Below are 14,339 nucleotides of genomic sequence, written 5' to 3' on the forward strand. Positions count from 1 at the left end.
TTACATTTTTTTCAACAGAAGAAGAGTAGGTTAAGTTGAAGAGAAGTCAGCAGACTGTTTCATCTGCAGTGACTGTTTCCCAGTGTGAAAGTGACCTCTAAATTGCGGTGGAGGAAAAAAAAACAGTGTGAAGCTTACATCTTCATCAAGCGATGGCTGAACCATGTCTACAAGCCTCTGAATGATATTTTCCTGATTCAGCCACTGAAACAAGAGAAAAGCGAAATCTGGTGAACAAAGTATGCGCTGTAGCTATAGCAACGTCAGAGACAGGGAACTCATCCGGGTATTCAGACAGGTATTCATCTGGAGGTGTTTAATTGGATTAGTATGCACAATATCATTTTATTGCACGAGTTGTACTGACTCGACTGGTTTTGCCACACTCTCAGTCTGCACGTGAATGCCACACGCTCATGCGCGCGTGCATTTCTTGTTCATTTGTTTAGCCGTTTCTTCTTTGTGTCCCAAGTTGGCTGGGCTCCGAACATGCCTTTGTGCTCAAAATTTCCTCTTAAGTGCTTGTAATGGTGGCACAAATCTAACGCCACACTCTAATCTCCGTTTACAACACGTACAACGCCGGGGTCGGGTTTGCCTCCTGATTATTTATTTTTCTGACAAACCATTTAATTGAAGTCTCTCTCTCTCTCTCAGAGCTGTCAAACGATTAAAATATTTAATCTAATTAAAAACGCAACTGTCATAATTAACTCAAGTTAACTGAAAATTAATGGTGATTACTCATGCATTTTTTATCGTTTCTGAATTTCCTTTTATATTTTTTGTCCTATTTTTCCCCATTTTAATGCTCTCATCAACGTGGAATCATGAATCCGTTTTTTATGTGCAAAATGCAAATATTTACTGAAATAACAATTTCGATTTTCAATTTTACATGAACATTTTTCACTTGGAGCAGTTATTCACACATAATCTCTCACACAATATTACTGTCCATCAACAACAGTGAAAAAAATATTTTGTCACACAACAGCTGCTTGAACAGCTCTTTTTATGGAATCAAAACAGAGGAATGAAAATTATAAAGTGCACATCTAAGGTAAACTAGTACTCAGCCTAAAGTGGATTTAGGCCATGGTTGCATACTTCGTTTTTCTCAAGTTTGCTTTGAACACAGCAGTTCGGCTATGTTGATTCTGTTGGTCCTTCTTGCGCGGAAATCTCTCTATGGTTTTGCGTGGACATCATTTCGGATGACTACACTTGGTTCGATGACAACACTGGAGACGTTTTATTTTCGCTAGGTCGCTACCACTGCACCGATGAACTCTCGACGTGCCTCAGCCCCCTTTATTTATATGGACACGGAACACTGTAACCTTCCACACAAAATAGTTCCAAACAAGTAACAATCGCGTCAGTGGCATACATCGAACTCAACGTAAGCCTGCTCTTTATTCACCAGAGGCTCATCAACCTTGTCTCTTATTTCTCTCCCGAAACAGTGTCTTCTCCCGCTTGGTGTACCTTAGCCTTCTCCGCTACGTACAATCTCTGTACACAGCTTGTAATGGAGTCTCTCGCTGGCAATCCGTAGTGGAGTCGTTAAATGCAATGCGAATGATTTCAGCTTGAGTCTGGCTGTGGACAATGTTGACAGGCTTGCATGCAGTAGCCATACATTTAGCTGTGGCTTCAGCAATTTTTTTCAACGTCGTGTTATCCATTTTCTTCGCTTTGAAATGATCCATAGCTGTCTGTCTTAGACGAGGGGGCGGAGTACTCACAACAGCTGTGTGCTTGGCCATTAAGTGGTATTTCAGATTCGACGTGCTGTGATGATAGCTCAGTTTACTTCTGCAAAACATCCAGGTAACTTTGGTCTTGTCAGTGGAGCAATCTGGCAACTTTTTAAAAGTAAACTTTAAGTATCAGTTTTCGGTGTCTCGCGCTGCCATGGCTGGCAAAACAGACGTGCGTGGACCTGTGCAGCGCGCTTGTTGTTTTGTTTCTGGTTTATTGATAGAGCAACTTAACATCTGCTGTGCCTTGTGCCGTGTTGATCTTGCGAGAAAAAATGTAATCCCGTTAAAATTCATTTAAATTAATGCCGATAATAACGTGCTAAACTGACAGCGCTAATATATATATATATATATATATATATATATATATATTATAGTTGGTCTTGAATTGCCATCCAGCCTTATTTTTCATTCAACCAGCAAGTTTACTTTTCAATTTCAGAACATCAAGGACTATAAGTGGACCGTGAGTCTAGTTTCATTCAAGTAAACACAGGATCAATCGGGAATAATCACTGGACAATCCTAATACCCACATTAAGGACATCCTGTCGCAACAGCTGTGGTTCAATGCAGGTGAGCATTCTGAGAAGCAGGTCCATGATGGCTGAGGTCCCTATGTGTTTGATCATCAGGTCTACAAAATCCTCCCTCTTCCGGAGAAACTCCACGATCTAAACACACAAAAAAACATCACATTTAGTTGGGCCCCGACGCTCTGTCACAACACCTATCTCATCATTTTCCCAAATGCTCACCTGTTCAGGTTTGCGTCCTATAAGAATAGACAAGACCTTAGAGAAGAAGCTGGCCAGAAGTGGATTAAGAGGTGGCTGGTTCTGGAGAAAGCCGTACAATTTCACCAGCAGTTTTTCATCTTCCACTAATCTGTCGTTAATTTGGCCCACATCTGACGTGAGCAGCTCACACGATATGTTGGGATACCTGTTAAAAAAAAGAAAGTAAAAACCACACAAAACAAAATGTAACAGGGTCCATTTTGACAGGAAAATAAGTCAAGGCATGCCCTGAAAACACATATAGCAAAGACAAAAAATGGAATAAGGTTAAAAAAATATATCTGAAAGTTTAGAACTGGTATGATAGAGCAGGAAATATAGATAATATTAGATAAATGAAAACTATAAATAAAACAGATTTGGGCTCTGTTCAGCCAAAAAAATGCACTGAAACAAATCCTAGCACATTCAGCATTTCATACAACCACACATCTATGGTTATATGACATGGCATGAGATGTAGGGCATGACATGATATGTCTTTTATCTCTTTCGGAATGTCCGATTTAACCTGGTTGGACAAGGCTGGAATGGCTGTGTGCGAAATATAGGTTTTTTTAAGGCAATTCATACGACCCATCTTCAGCATTTCTATAAACGCTGATTTCTCCACAGTGCTGAAGAGCTTATATCTCTCTTGCAATAAATCGAGTCACGCTATCCGTGAGGTAAACTGTTGTGCAACAGGCTCCATGTCCCATTGTGTTTTTTGTCCTCCTTTGAAGAAACTGGGTGCCCACATTTCTTTAGCACCCGAGCGACTTTGGAATTGACCAAATGATCTCCCTTCTTTATTGTTTGAAAAATATCCTTTGAATTCTTTATCTGAACAGTAAATATTGTCGTACCTTGCGTACCTGTTTGAACCCATATAGCACAATCCAGCTAGTGTACATTCTTTGTCCTCCCTTTGCTTTGATGATGCGCTGAATGGAATCAGGCAGGGGATGGAGTTCGGACAGGAGCTGCTGATATCAAACCGTGTGCACAGCTCCCAATAAACATCCTTTATGTTGGAACAGTACTTAGACCGAATGTTTTTATCAATGGCCCGAAAATGCTGCTCCTCATTTGCCTCTTTCGGTCAGCAGCAAGCACCTCGGGCGGACCGACTGGCGTGACACACTGGTCAGCCAGTCGTTACAGTCCTCAACACTAGCACAACCACCAGCACACCAACTGGCAGCCTTGATGCAGATTCGGACGGCCGGTGTTTGGGTGCGTCAAATAGGTGTATGACTGGCTGACCTGTATGTCAAACAGTTGACAAATTTCACAATGGATGATAGGCAGGAGTCTACTTTTTTTTTAAACTCATTTACTGCCGATGACAGGCATCTACTGTATATTATAGAATAGCATAAAACTGGGAGGGCTGGCAGTGATTGCGTCAATGCCATGAGAGCTACCGTCACACCTTGACGATGAAGCGATCGCTAGCTTGCGAGCAATGCAATTGGCACACCTGTTTTAAATGGACTTTGAGGTTTGTTGTGTTGCAACTTCCTTCATACAAATGCGTCATGCCAGTTAGTTGATAACAGGCTCTGCGCACATTCATCTGGTTTGAATTAAAAAATAAAAATCCCAAACCGCCACCGCATTGGGGTTTGGAGCTAATTCCATTTATGCCACTCAACTTTCTGTGGTTGTACAACTGCAGTCGTCAGAAAACTGACTGCACGCTGTTGATGTATGTAAACAAACACACAGCTAAATGGCAATTTATCAAGTCTGGAGAAAACTCTTATGTGACTGTGTTCATTTTAATTATCAAGTGGTATGTCGATATAGTAATTATGGTGACAGGCCTATTCAAGTTAAAAAAAACAAAAAACTTCAATGTTCTTTGAAATGACAGTACAACAAATTAGAAGCTGACCAGACGGCTCAGATTGTGTTCGACTGTATCGAGAAGTACATCTACAACAACAAAGTATCATCCATAATTGCTGTTTGCAAGTGTGCCGGGCCATTCGCTGGAAAAAAAAATAAATAAAAAAAATCTGAATTTACAATCAATTTTCTTCCACCTTCAATGAAAACAGAAAGCGACAAACAAGAAAAAAGAAATCAGCAAAACTAGGAGATTAGTGGCCTTACAACTCTTAAATATTTTAATGAAACATTTTTTAAAATGGCCAATTCTGTATTAATAAAATATTCGGTGAGCAAAAATGTGTAAAAACATTTCAATAAAACATTTGAATTATTCTACAATTCAGCCCCACTAATGTATTCCCTTTGGGATAAATGTGTAACAAAAAAACTGTCACTAGACATCCATCCATTTATCCAGTCTATCCCAGCTTACATCAAGCAGTCGGCGGGGGGACACCCTGAACCGGTTGCCAGCCAATCGCAGGGCACACAGAGATGAACAACGGTTCGCGCTCACACTCACAACTAGGGACTATTTAGAGTGTTCCATTAACCTGCCATGCATGTTTTTGAAAACCAGAGTACCCAGAGAAAAGCCACCCAGGCACGGGGAGAACATGCAAACGCCACACAGGAAGGCCGGAGCCGGAATCGAATTCTGCACCTCTGCACTGCGAGGCAGATGTGCTCACCAGTCAATCACATACCGCCATCAGTAAACGTATCGTTACAAAAAGGTGCTGCTTCCACACACGTTCGTTCATGCAACTGTAAGGAAAATCGTGCATATACTGTATGCCACATAGGTTGACAAGTTTAGGACGCAAGCAATATAAACTGCTGAGGGGGAAAACAACTATTTTGTTTTATAATTGTTTTTGAAAAAGGGTTAAAAAAAAGTGCAGAGCCCCCCCCCCCCCCCCCCAGAAAAAACAAACAGTACATTCTTCAATTAAATTAATTCCGAATCCAGTACAGCTTACAGACTATAAACTTACTTGTATTTAATGTTTTCCTCAACATCAGCGCTCGGTTCCTGCGTAATGAAGGTGACAAGCTCTTCCATGCATTCTGGTCTCAAAAGGAAGTCAACCAGTTTGTGGTTTTGGGCTTTGCACTCTTGCAGAACATCCTCTTCATCCATTACATCGGTTAGTCTTACATCGTCCCTCTCCAGCAGAGTGTCAATGTGGGATGTAGCGTGGAGGTCAAATTTCCAAAACATATTTGTCCTAAGAGAGAGAGACAAATGGGATTTTATTTATGTCCCGTTTGGAACAGATTAAAACAGACAAAGCTCAGAGCCGAATCCACAAAGAATGAACTGATCTGATTGCACCTTTAACAGCTCTTAATTTGCCCTCGCACTTTGTGCCGTCTTAATGTCCAATTTTCAAAGGACATTGTGCGAATGACATCACAGCAGAAAGTTTGACAGCTCGGGGCAGTTTGCACCTGATTCCCGCCCCGATTGCTCACATGGCAAAGTATCAACGCAGGCTTTGCACCGATAACACCGTGGCAGAATGATGGCAGGAGAGACTTTCACTCAATTCATATCACAACTCAAAACGCCTGTTTGAAACTGCCTAATACTCAACCTGCCATTTTGTCCTGTCCCAATTAAAAAATGTTCTCATTGCAATTTTTACTCAATGTAATGTAACATTGCATGGTGTCCTTGAATGGCAAGAAAGGCGCCTTCAAATAAGATGCATTAGGCTATTATTATTATTGTAGAAAGATGAAATTATCAACTTGCACATGAATAAGACTGACTGGCGATGTGTTAAAACTTTTTTGGACAGAGGACGAGTGCCCCTCCTCTTGTCTGCTTGAAGCAAAGTGAAGTCACTCCATCCTGAAATGTAAAAAAACTGTTTACTAAAGAATGGTAAAAGGTAGAGATTTAATGTGTTTTCCCCCCTTTTGAAAGAGGCGAGAGAACTCAATTTTCTGTCGGCCTTCAAAAATTTGTCAAAATGGTCAAAAATGGCTGGCATGGGCTCTCCCAATTTGAGAAAAAGGGCTGGCATTGACTGAGTTAATTGTCCCAAACTGGGTCAACTGTGGACGCCCATTTCGGTAACGACTGACAGAAACACGCCCAGTCTGTGTTGCCTGTGTAATCTGCCAATACACTACTTCAGATCAGATAGTATTTCAAGCAGAGCTTCCACTTTGATGCTATGTCTTTTGTATTTGTGATACCTCAAATACCCAAACAAAGCCTTCCTAATGACACAAAAAAAGTTCACTTTGAATGCAAAAAAACAGTTCATTGCAAGATAAAACCTGCACCTATGCACTAAGTTTTCATGAAGTTTGGACTTTGTGTGTGTGCACATGTTCCTTAAGGATGACGATGGGACTTGGACATCTTTATTTATTTATTTGTTTTTTTTAAGCTCTGAGTTAGCTGCCGGTATTTATCCATGTTCTCACTGGTATGGTGTTCTCACGATGTAGGATCACCATACCACTCCCACAACTACTCACACAGTGTGTGGACCAAGACCTGATGAAAGCCACTCCTGCTATCTAGTGGTGATTTGTCTTCCTGAAACCGTTCCCACAACCTCGATACTGCGTGAGTGGGTGCGCAAAACCCTTCATTAATGTTTTAATACCAAAACACCCAGAACTGATGTATACGTCTTGGCACTAAATGATTGGATTTTTGCAAACGTGTTTAGTTTTTGGCATTGAATTAGTTAAAGGGACGGACGAAAACCCACTTCTGTCCTTGCTTAGTACGTGCCTTTAAACAAAAACAACAACAACAAATATAGTCGTCCAGGACGGAAGGAATGCCCACCTCTGGACAACTGTAGTTTTAAGTTGTAATATCACCATTCAACACTAGATGGAAAATATGGCTGAGTTGCAAATACACTTGGTCATACACTGCCCTATACTCCAACATGAGTAGACCGATTTTTTTTTTTTTTTTTTTTTGCGGATTTGGAATGATGTGGAGGACAAATATATAGTAAAGAGGCTTGCCCCCCCCCCCAAAAAAAATAGGCCTTGGACTTCAAGTCATGACTGAAATGTTCCCTTTGGCATAGAGGCACCTTAGGGTCATAAAAATGTATTCATCGGAAGATAAGTGAGATCACGTTTTGCATAGGAAATAACTTTTTTTTTTCTCTAATGGCCGCCAATATGCCCAAAATTCTTTCGAACCTATTTCTTTGCTTCTTTTATCGTTACAACATCAATTGGTGTCAAAGTAGGGCTGAGCATGATGACTGAAAAGTATTTCGTATTGGTCAGTATCTATTTATATTGATTTTTTTTTTAACTGTGGAAAATAAGAACAAAGAGAAGAAAGGCTGAATTTGAGTCATTTTATTTTAACATACAATATTTAATCTTTAGTCAATGCAACCACAAAAAAGTAAAATAATCTGGTCAATATAAAGATTAAATAAACGCCTTGACAATGAAAGTAATCATATCATGCAAAATAAGAGGCTGACATTTTCTGCTTCTGGGTGTAAAATAGCTGACTAAATTGTGTTCAACTACCATTGAATAGGGTCACCTTGACAAACAAAAATACTTTTATTTATGATTCAGTTTTATGCCATACAGTTTTAGTTTGTGTTTAGGTACAGTATGTTTGAAGAAAAAGACAATATTGAATAACAAAATACTACAATTACTTTACCTGTGTGTCATATTTGTTCCATCAACCGTCATCTACCTACCTATTCTGTGGGTAGTCCAGACACCAGAGCTCAGGTTAAAAAAAAGGCAGTTCTGGGGTGTGATATGCGAGGCCCATTCCAGGTTAGCCAGCACTTCCGGGTTAGTCAGCAAAATGGACGATCACAACAGCGGCGCACATTCAGCAGTACACCACCTGTAAGCGGCAATAGTAAAAGACAACCTGAGTAATTTATCACAATTTAAATGTAACATTTCCCTTCTGTGGAGATTGCCAGGTGACCCACCAGATGCATAAATGTGACCAACCAAATGGACCAAATTTTGTGTCTTGTTTCAGCAAAGTGTTGATATGCCCGTCATTGGAGTGCAATGGCAAGTTATTTTATTGCAATTTTATCGGGATCGTGTTGGCAAAATGTTCTTTACCATTTTTGTGTTATGGTTCACAAATCCCACCGAGTGTACAGGACGCTGTGTGTGACGTAGTACATCCTGAAGCCTGATTGGCTGCTGCGAGACAAAGCGAGTAAAATTCATTTAACTTTGCCGAAAAGACGAAATGAGCGGAGTTTCGGTGCGCGTGCACACTTTAGACCGCTCTAAACACATCATCTGCCATGCCACGCACACATCTGCGCCCCACCGCGTGAACTGCATTGATTTTTAATTGAATGGCACTGCTAGAAATGCTCGGATTTGGTGTGCATGTGGCATTACGAAAGTGCACACTCAGTTGTTCTACTATAATTTGAAACCTACAATGCTGCGCTGTTGACAAGGCCCTTAAATGAGGCTCTTTCATGCCTTTCAGAGGACTAAAAATGTTTGCGTTTTATTGAACGACATGTTTTCCATTATTTATGAGTGGACAATGTGGGACCATGTTGTTAACTTTTCTTTGGATAGCGGCGCGGACACCCGCAGCGGCGCCTCTTTCTTTTATATTGAGAGGGAAGAAATTTCATCTGTGCTGTATGTTACACATACAGTACATTTGACAATAAAGTTTATCCAATCCAATCCAAACCATATTGCTAAAAATTGTAATGAGACTTAATTCTTCTTAAAATGACCTGTGTGCGACAATAAAAACAACAAACAAGGGCTGACTTTTTTCATGTCCCAAATCTCTATTCAATTATATGTTCTATTTTAATATTTAAAGAATTTTTTGGGTGACATACCTACAAGGGTTGGTGGCTATTCCAATCTCCTCATTATATCGCGGTGTTCGGTAATACTGTCACTAATTTTAGACTTATTTTGTAGCTTGCATTACGAGTCTCTCTAGTATAAGCTGGACTCGTAGCCCAAATTCACAATCGATGTTTGCTTACATTTTAACCACCGAATCTTGAATCAGTTCGAGTGGGTTTCTAATTGCACTTTTGACGAAACACACATCATAGTCCTCCCCCCGTTCCCCCCAAAAAAATCATAATAGTATGTGGTCAATGAAGTGAACTTTTATCGTGCTTTTTCTACACCATATGTTGTCCAATGTGCTTTACCAAGCCGCAAATTCATTTTGTGGAAATCATACGCGCTAACGACAACGCAGCGTCAACCTTTCATTTAAAATAACTTAGAACCCAGGGTGTTTTCCATCTATTTCCTGAACGGATTATCCCTCTAGACCGGCGGTCCGCAACCCGCGGCTCTAGAGCTGCATGCGGCTCTTTAGCGTTGCCTTAGTGGCTCCCTGGAGCTTTTTCAAAAATGTTTGAAAATGGAAAAAGATGGGGGAGGGAAATATATTTTTTGTTTCAATAAAGTTTCTGTAGGAGGACAGACATGACAAACATTCATTCATTCATTTTCCGAACCGCTTTATCCTCACTAGAGTCGCGGGGGGTGCTGGAGCCTATCCCAGCTGTCTTCGGGCAGTAGGCGGGGGACACCCTGAACCAGTTGCCAGCCAATCGCAGGGCACACAGAGATGAACAACCATCCACGCCCACACTCACAACTAGGGACAATTTAGAGTGTTCAATCAGCCTGCCATGCATGTTTTTGGAATGTGGGAGGAAACCGGAGTACCCGGAGAAAACCCACGCAGGCCCGGGGAGAACATGCAAACTCCACATGGGGAGGTCGGAGCTGGACTTGAATCCAGCACCTCAGCACTGTGAAGTCAACGTGCTAACCACTGGACTACCAGGCCGCCATATGACACAAACATTCTTAATGTTTTCCAATGCTATAAAAATGTGCAGAATAAATTAAATTTCAACATTTCTGTCAAACTAGATTTGCGTCACAGCCTGCGACACGCGTTTCTATTAGCAGGGTGGGATGCCAGGCATGTGGCTATTGTTTAAAAAAAAAAAAAAGTGTCAAACATGAACTACATCAAATCAAAATATCGCACTTGCCTCACAGATGAGACCTGGCAGTCCTGCGTCAAAATTAAAGTTACTACATTTATTTGATTTTATATACTGGTACTTTACTTTTTCAAAAGACTGCCGTTTTAGTTTTTGAATGCAGCCTGCATTTTAATGTACTCTGTTTGTTGCCCAGATAATGGGCACGTTATGCACTTTCTATTTTGTTGTTTTTTCGAATCCTCAAAATAAAAATTACATCCAAAACTGGATTTCATTTCTTTAATTTCATCAAAGCAATGAAACATAATTCATTAATATTGTAATGAAGTTAAACTTGTGGCGGCGGCATTATACAACAGAGTAGTTCACCTGGTGCTTAATTTTCTACAGGATGCACTGCAGGGGAAAAAAAATATTTAATTATGAAGGCTCATTGTATATTTGTAACCAATTCGGTCATTTTGATGGTAGGTTAATATAGATACATACAACATGTGTTGCCTTGATTGTAAGGCTTATAATTTTTTGTGGCTCCAGAAATATTTGTTTTTTGGTCCAATTTGGCTCTTTCAACATTTTGGGTTGCCGACCACTGCTCTAGACCAACTTTAAATCGATCCACTTGTCAACAAACTTCTAGTACGAACTCCCTTTGTACGTTGCTGTGAGAGACCAACAATAAAATAACAAAGTCAAAACACCTCCGGGATGTGAAAAGGGTATTGTGCTAACCAGTCACCCACCAAACCGCTCTCAAATAACATGAAATTATAAATATTTTATACTATATTAACCTAACGGCCCTGTGGTCCAGTGGTTAGCGCATCGACCTCACAGCGCAGAGGTTCAATTCCAGCTCTGACCTCCCTGTGTGGAGTTTGCATTTTCATGGCAGACTGTTGGGACACTTCAAATTGTCCGTAGGTGTGAGTGTGAGCGTGGATGGTTGTTCATCTCTGTGTGCCCTGCAATTGGCTGGCAACCGGTTCAGGGTGTCCCCCGCCTACTCCCCGAAAATGGTTGGGATAAGCTCCAGCACCCCCTGCGACCTTTGTGACCTTTGCTCTATGAATACTGTTGACTTGACTTGACTTGACTTGTGACGATAAGCGGATCGGAAAATGGATGGATATATTCATCTACTTTTAAGCTTGTAGGCCACTCGTCGTTGCTGACATACGCTGTGTAGGAGCTTAATTCATTCCACGTTTGTGGTTTGCTCAGCGGGGATGATTTTCTCTCTAAAGACAGTTATTTTGTGACGTTGTTTTAGTGAACACGTAAAACAGTGCAAGTTAAAATGTTTAATTAGTTATCAACTCCAATTGACTGAGATGAATATGAACTTCTATGAAAATATGACTGAATTACAGCGTTACTTTTTTCACATGTTCAGTTTTTATTCACACGACAAAACTTAATACAGTTTCTAATCTTTGACCTTTTCTGGCCTTTATATCCGGTTCAATTCATTAGCTCGGGAAGGTTTTAACCTGATGCACAAAAAAAGTGCATCACGATACAACGGCCAATGACATGACTCGTCAATTTAAAACTCTATATATTTTATATTAAAAAAGCAAAAATGCATTTATTTCATCTCATTCCTTGAAGAAATTTGTGCTGACAGTGAAGTTAGGGTGGTACGACACAATCGTGTGTGTGTGTGTGTGTGTGTTTATAAAAATATATTCAGTCATTCATTCATTCATTTTCCGAACTGCTTTATCCTCACTAGGGTCGCGGGGGGTGCTGGAGCCTATCCCAGATGTCTTTGGGCAGTAGGCGGGGGACACCCTGAACCGGTTGCCAGCCAATCGCAGCACACACAGAAATGAACAACCATTCACACTCACACCTCGGGACAATTTTGAATGTTCAATCAGTCTGCCATGCATGTTTTTGGAATGTCGGAGGAAACTGGAGGACCCGGAGAAAACCCACAGAAGCACGGGGAAAACATGCAAAGTCCACAGAGGAAGGCCGAAGCTGGAATTGAACCTGGTACCTCAGCACTTTGAAGTCGACATGCTAACCACTCGAATACCGGGCCGCCCGATAAAATTATATAAGTTTGCCAAATCATTCAGGTGAAAAAAGTGGCATTTAAATTTTGCATTTCATTTTTGCTGTGCTTTTCTAGTAGCATTATACTTGACTTGCACATCTCTGTTCTGAGTCCAAAAAAATAAACCATCACTTACCATGATGGTAATAAGCACAAGCAATAAGCACACCTGCATTGACCCTAAAATATATATATGAGTGATAAAAAAAAGTATATTTGATATTTCAATATTTCCAATTTTTTTGCCAGGAAAGGTGACCACCTTTTAAGAACCACGCTGACAATATTCACATGGAGTGGGCTAAAATGTTTTTAAGGGGTGGAATGAACTGCTCAGGCAGAGAAAGCAGGTATTTTTTCTATTGACAAATAGGTCCGTCAGAGTCCAATTCCCCAGATAATGAGAAGCGTCAAGGTTTGTTGTTGAAATAATGTCAACTTCCGCAGCTACTGTGAAACACAAGGAAGTGGTGGTCAAAGATACTTTTCTACGGCAGCAGAAAACCAGCCACATGAAAAATGCGACAAGCAGGTTCACTCGTCAAGGTTTGGAAATTGTGCAGCCGTAATGAGCAGCGGGCTCGGGGACTACAACTCCCCACTCTAGAATGACCATCATGCTATTATTTGCGCGGAAGCTACGTAACGGTTCTGCAAAATGTAATTTCGCATTGCAACAAACATACGTTGCTTAAACCTAAAACACACCTGTCAAAGTAGCAACAACGACGGCATTCATTAACAATGCAATTTGACCATCGCCTCCGCCAGCCATAGTCACTAAAGTTCACCTTTTTTTTCAATGCGTTAATAATATTGCTTGATTATTAACATATAGTAGTAACATGCATGCGCATCTTATGTTCGCCGGCTGTAGAATCACTGCTGACAAGTCGGTCCTGTAGCGAGAGTACCTACCAACAAATTTGAGACCGGCGAGTCTCCAGCATGAATATCTTTCCAATAGTCCAAAAGCAGTAATCGGTTCCAAACACAAATACATATAAAATGTGACGGAGAAACCAAACATTTAAAACTGACTAGATGTGGCCAACGTGAAATAGTTGGCAATGGAGGACACTTTTCAAGATGGCGTTGCCGTCCAGTCAATAGCATCTATCCCTTCCCCCACAGCACACAAGGGGTTGGTCGCTTAGGCAGTAACAGTAATACCATTGGTTGGTAACCCAATCACTCCAAAATGCCCCTGGTGTTCTATTGGTTACCAAGCCCTCGATACGAGAATAATATAACGAATCGGAATTATGGTTGCTAAGCAAGGCAACGCAGTCGATAATTTCCAAAATGAATTCGATATTTTCTAAAAGTCACAAAAATGTATGTTAACTTCATCTGATATTATTATTGAAAATGTGGCCAGTTAGTGAACTATGATTATTAGGACTTTTGACCAAGGACGGGTGTGTAGTGGTGATCAGCCCTCTTATATTCCACAATCAATTCATTATTCATATGTTTAAAAATTCATGGCGGTAGATTTTGTTTAATTAACATTTCATCGATATTGATTGTACCCCCTACAGACGTCAGCTTTCTGTTTTTGGGGCGAAACCATACATGCGCACACCTTGTTTGTGATTAAGTGAACAGCCCACCCACAGCAACGTGGTGCCAACTGGCCAAGATAACCCCACAAAGACAACACAAATAGCTCATGGGTCTGTCCTAAAAATAGCTCATCAGTAATGGGACATTGTGATTTTCTAGGATGTAGACGTCATCAGATGAAAATGTAAAAACTGGCCGAGATTTAAAGAAATAAAGTGTTGCATATTGATGTTGATCTGTTTCC

General features: G+C 40.7%; 1 protein-coding gene across 3 annotated transcripts in view; it reads right to left on the reverse strand.

Moving 5' to 3' along the window:
• Positions 1-13,626, reverse strand: part of ppp6r3 (protein phosphatase 6, regulatory subunit 3) — a 65,338-nt gene extending 51,712 nt beyond the window's left edge. For all 3 annotated transcript variants that reach the window (XM_086108333.1, XM_086108332.1, XM_086108331.1), the window contains exons 1-6: positions 13,445-13,626; positions 8,167-8,321; positions 5,449-5,682; positions 2,528-2,714; positions 2,306-2,443; positions 139-204 (exon numbers count right to left, since the gene is read on the reverse strand). In XM_086108333.1, coding sequence (XP_085964459.1) covers positions 139-204; positions 2,306-2,443; positions 2,528-2,714; positions 5,449-5,675 — 618 coding nt within the window. In that variant the 5' untranslated portion in view covers positions 5,676-5,682; positions 8,167-8,321; positions 13,445-13,626. The remainder of the gene's footprint in view (positions 1-138; positions 205-2,305; positions 2,444-2,527; positions 2,715-5,448; positions 5,683-8,166; positions 8,322-13,444) is intronic.
• Between the last annotated feature and the right edge of the window lie 713 nt (positions 13,627-14,339).

This window comes from Hippocampus guttulatus, chromosome 4, assembly GCF_054856545.1.
Source record: "Hippocampus guttulatus isolate MCC_2025c chromosome 4, RoL_Hgut_1.0, whole genome shotgun sequence".
In the NCBI taxonomy this organism is placed as follows: domain Eukaryota; kingdom Metazoa; phylum Chordata; class Actinopteri; order Syngnathiformes; family Syngnathidae; genus Hippocampus; species Hippocampus guttulatus.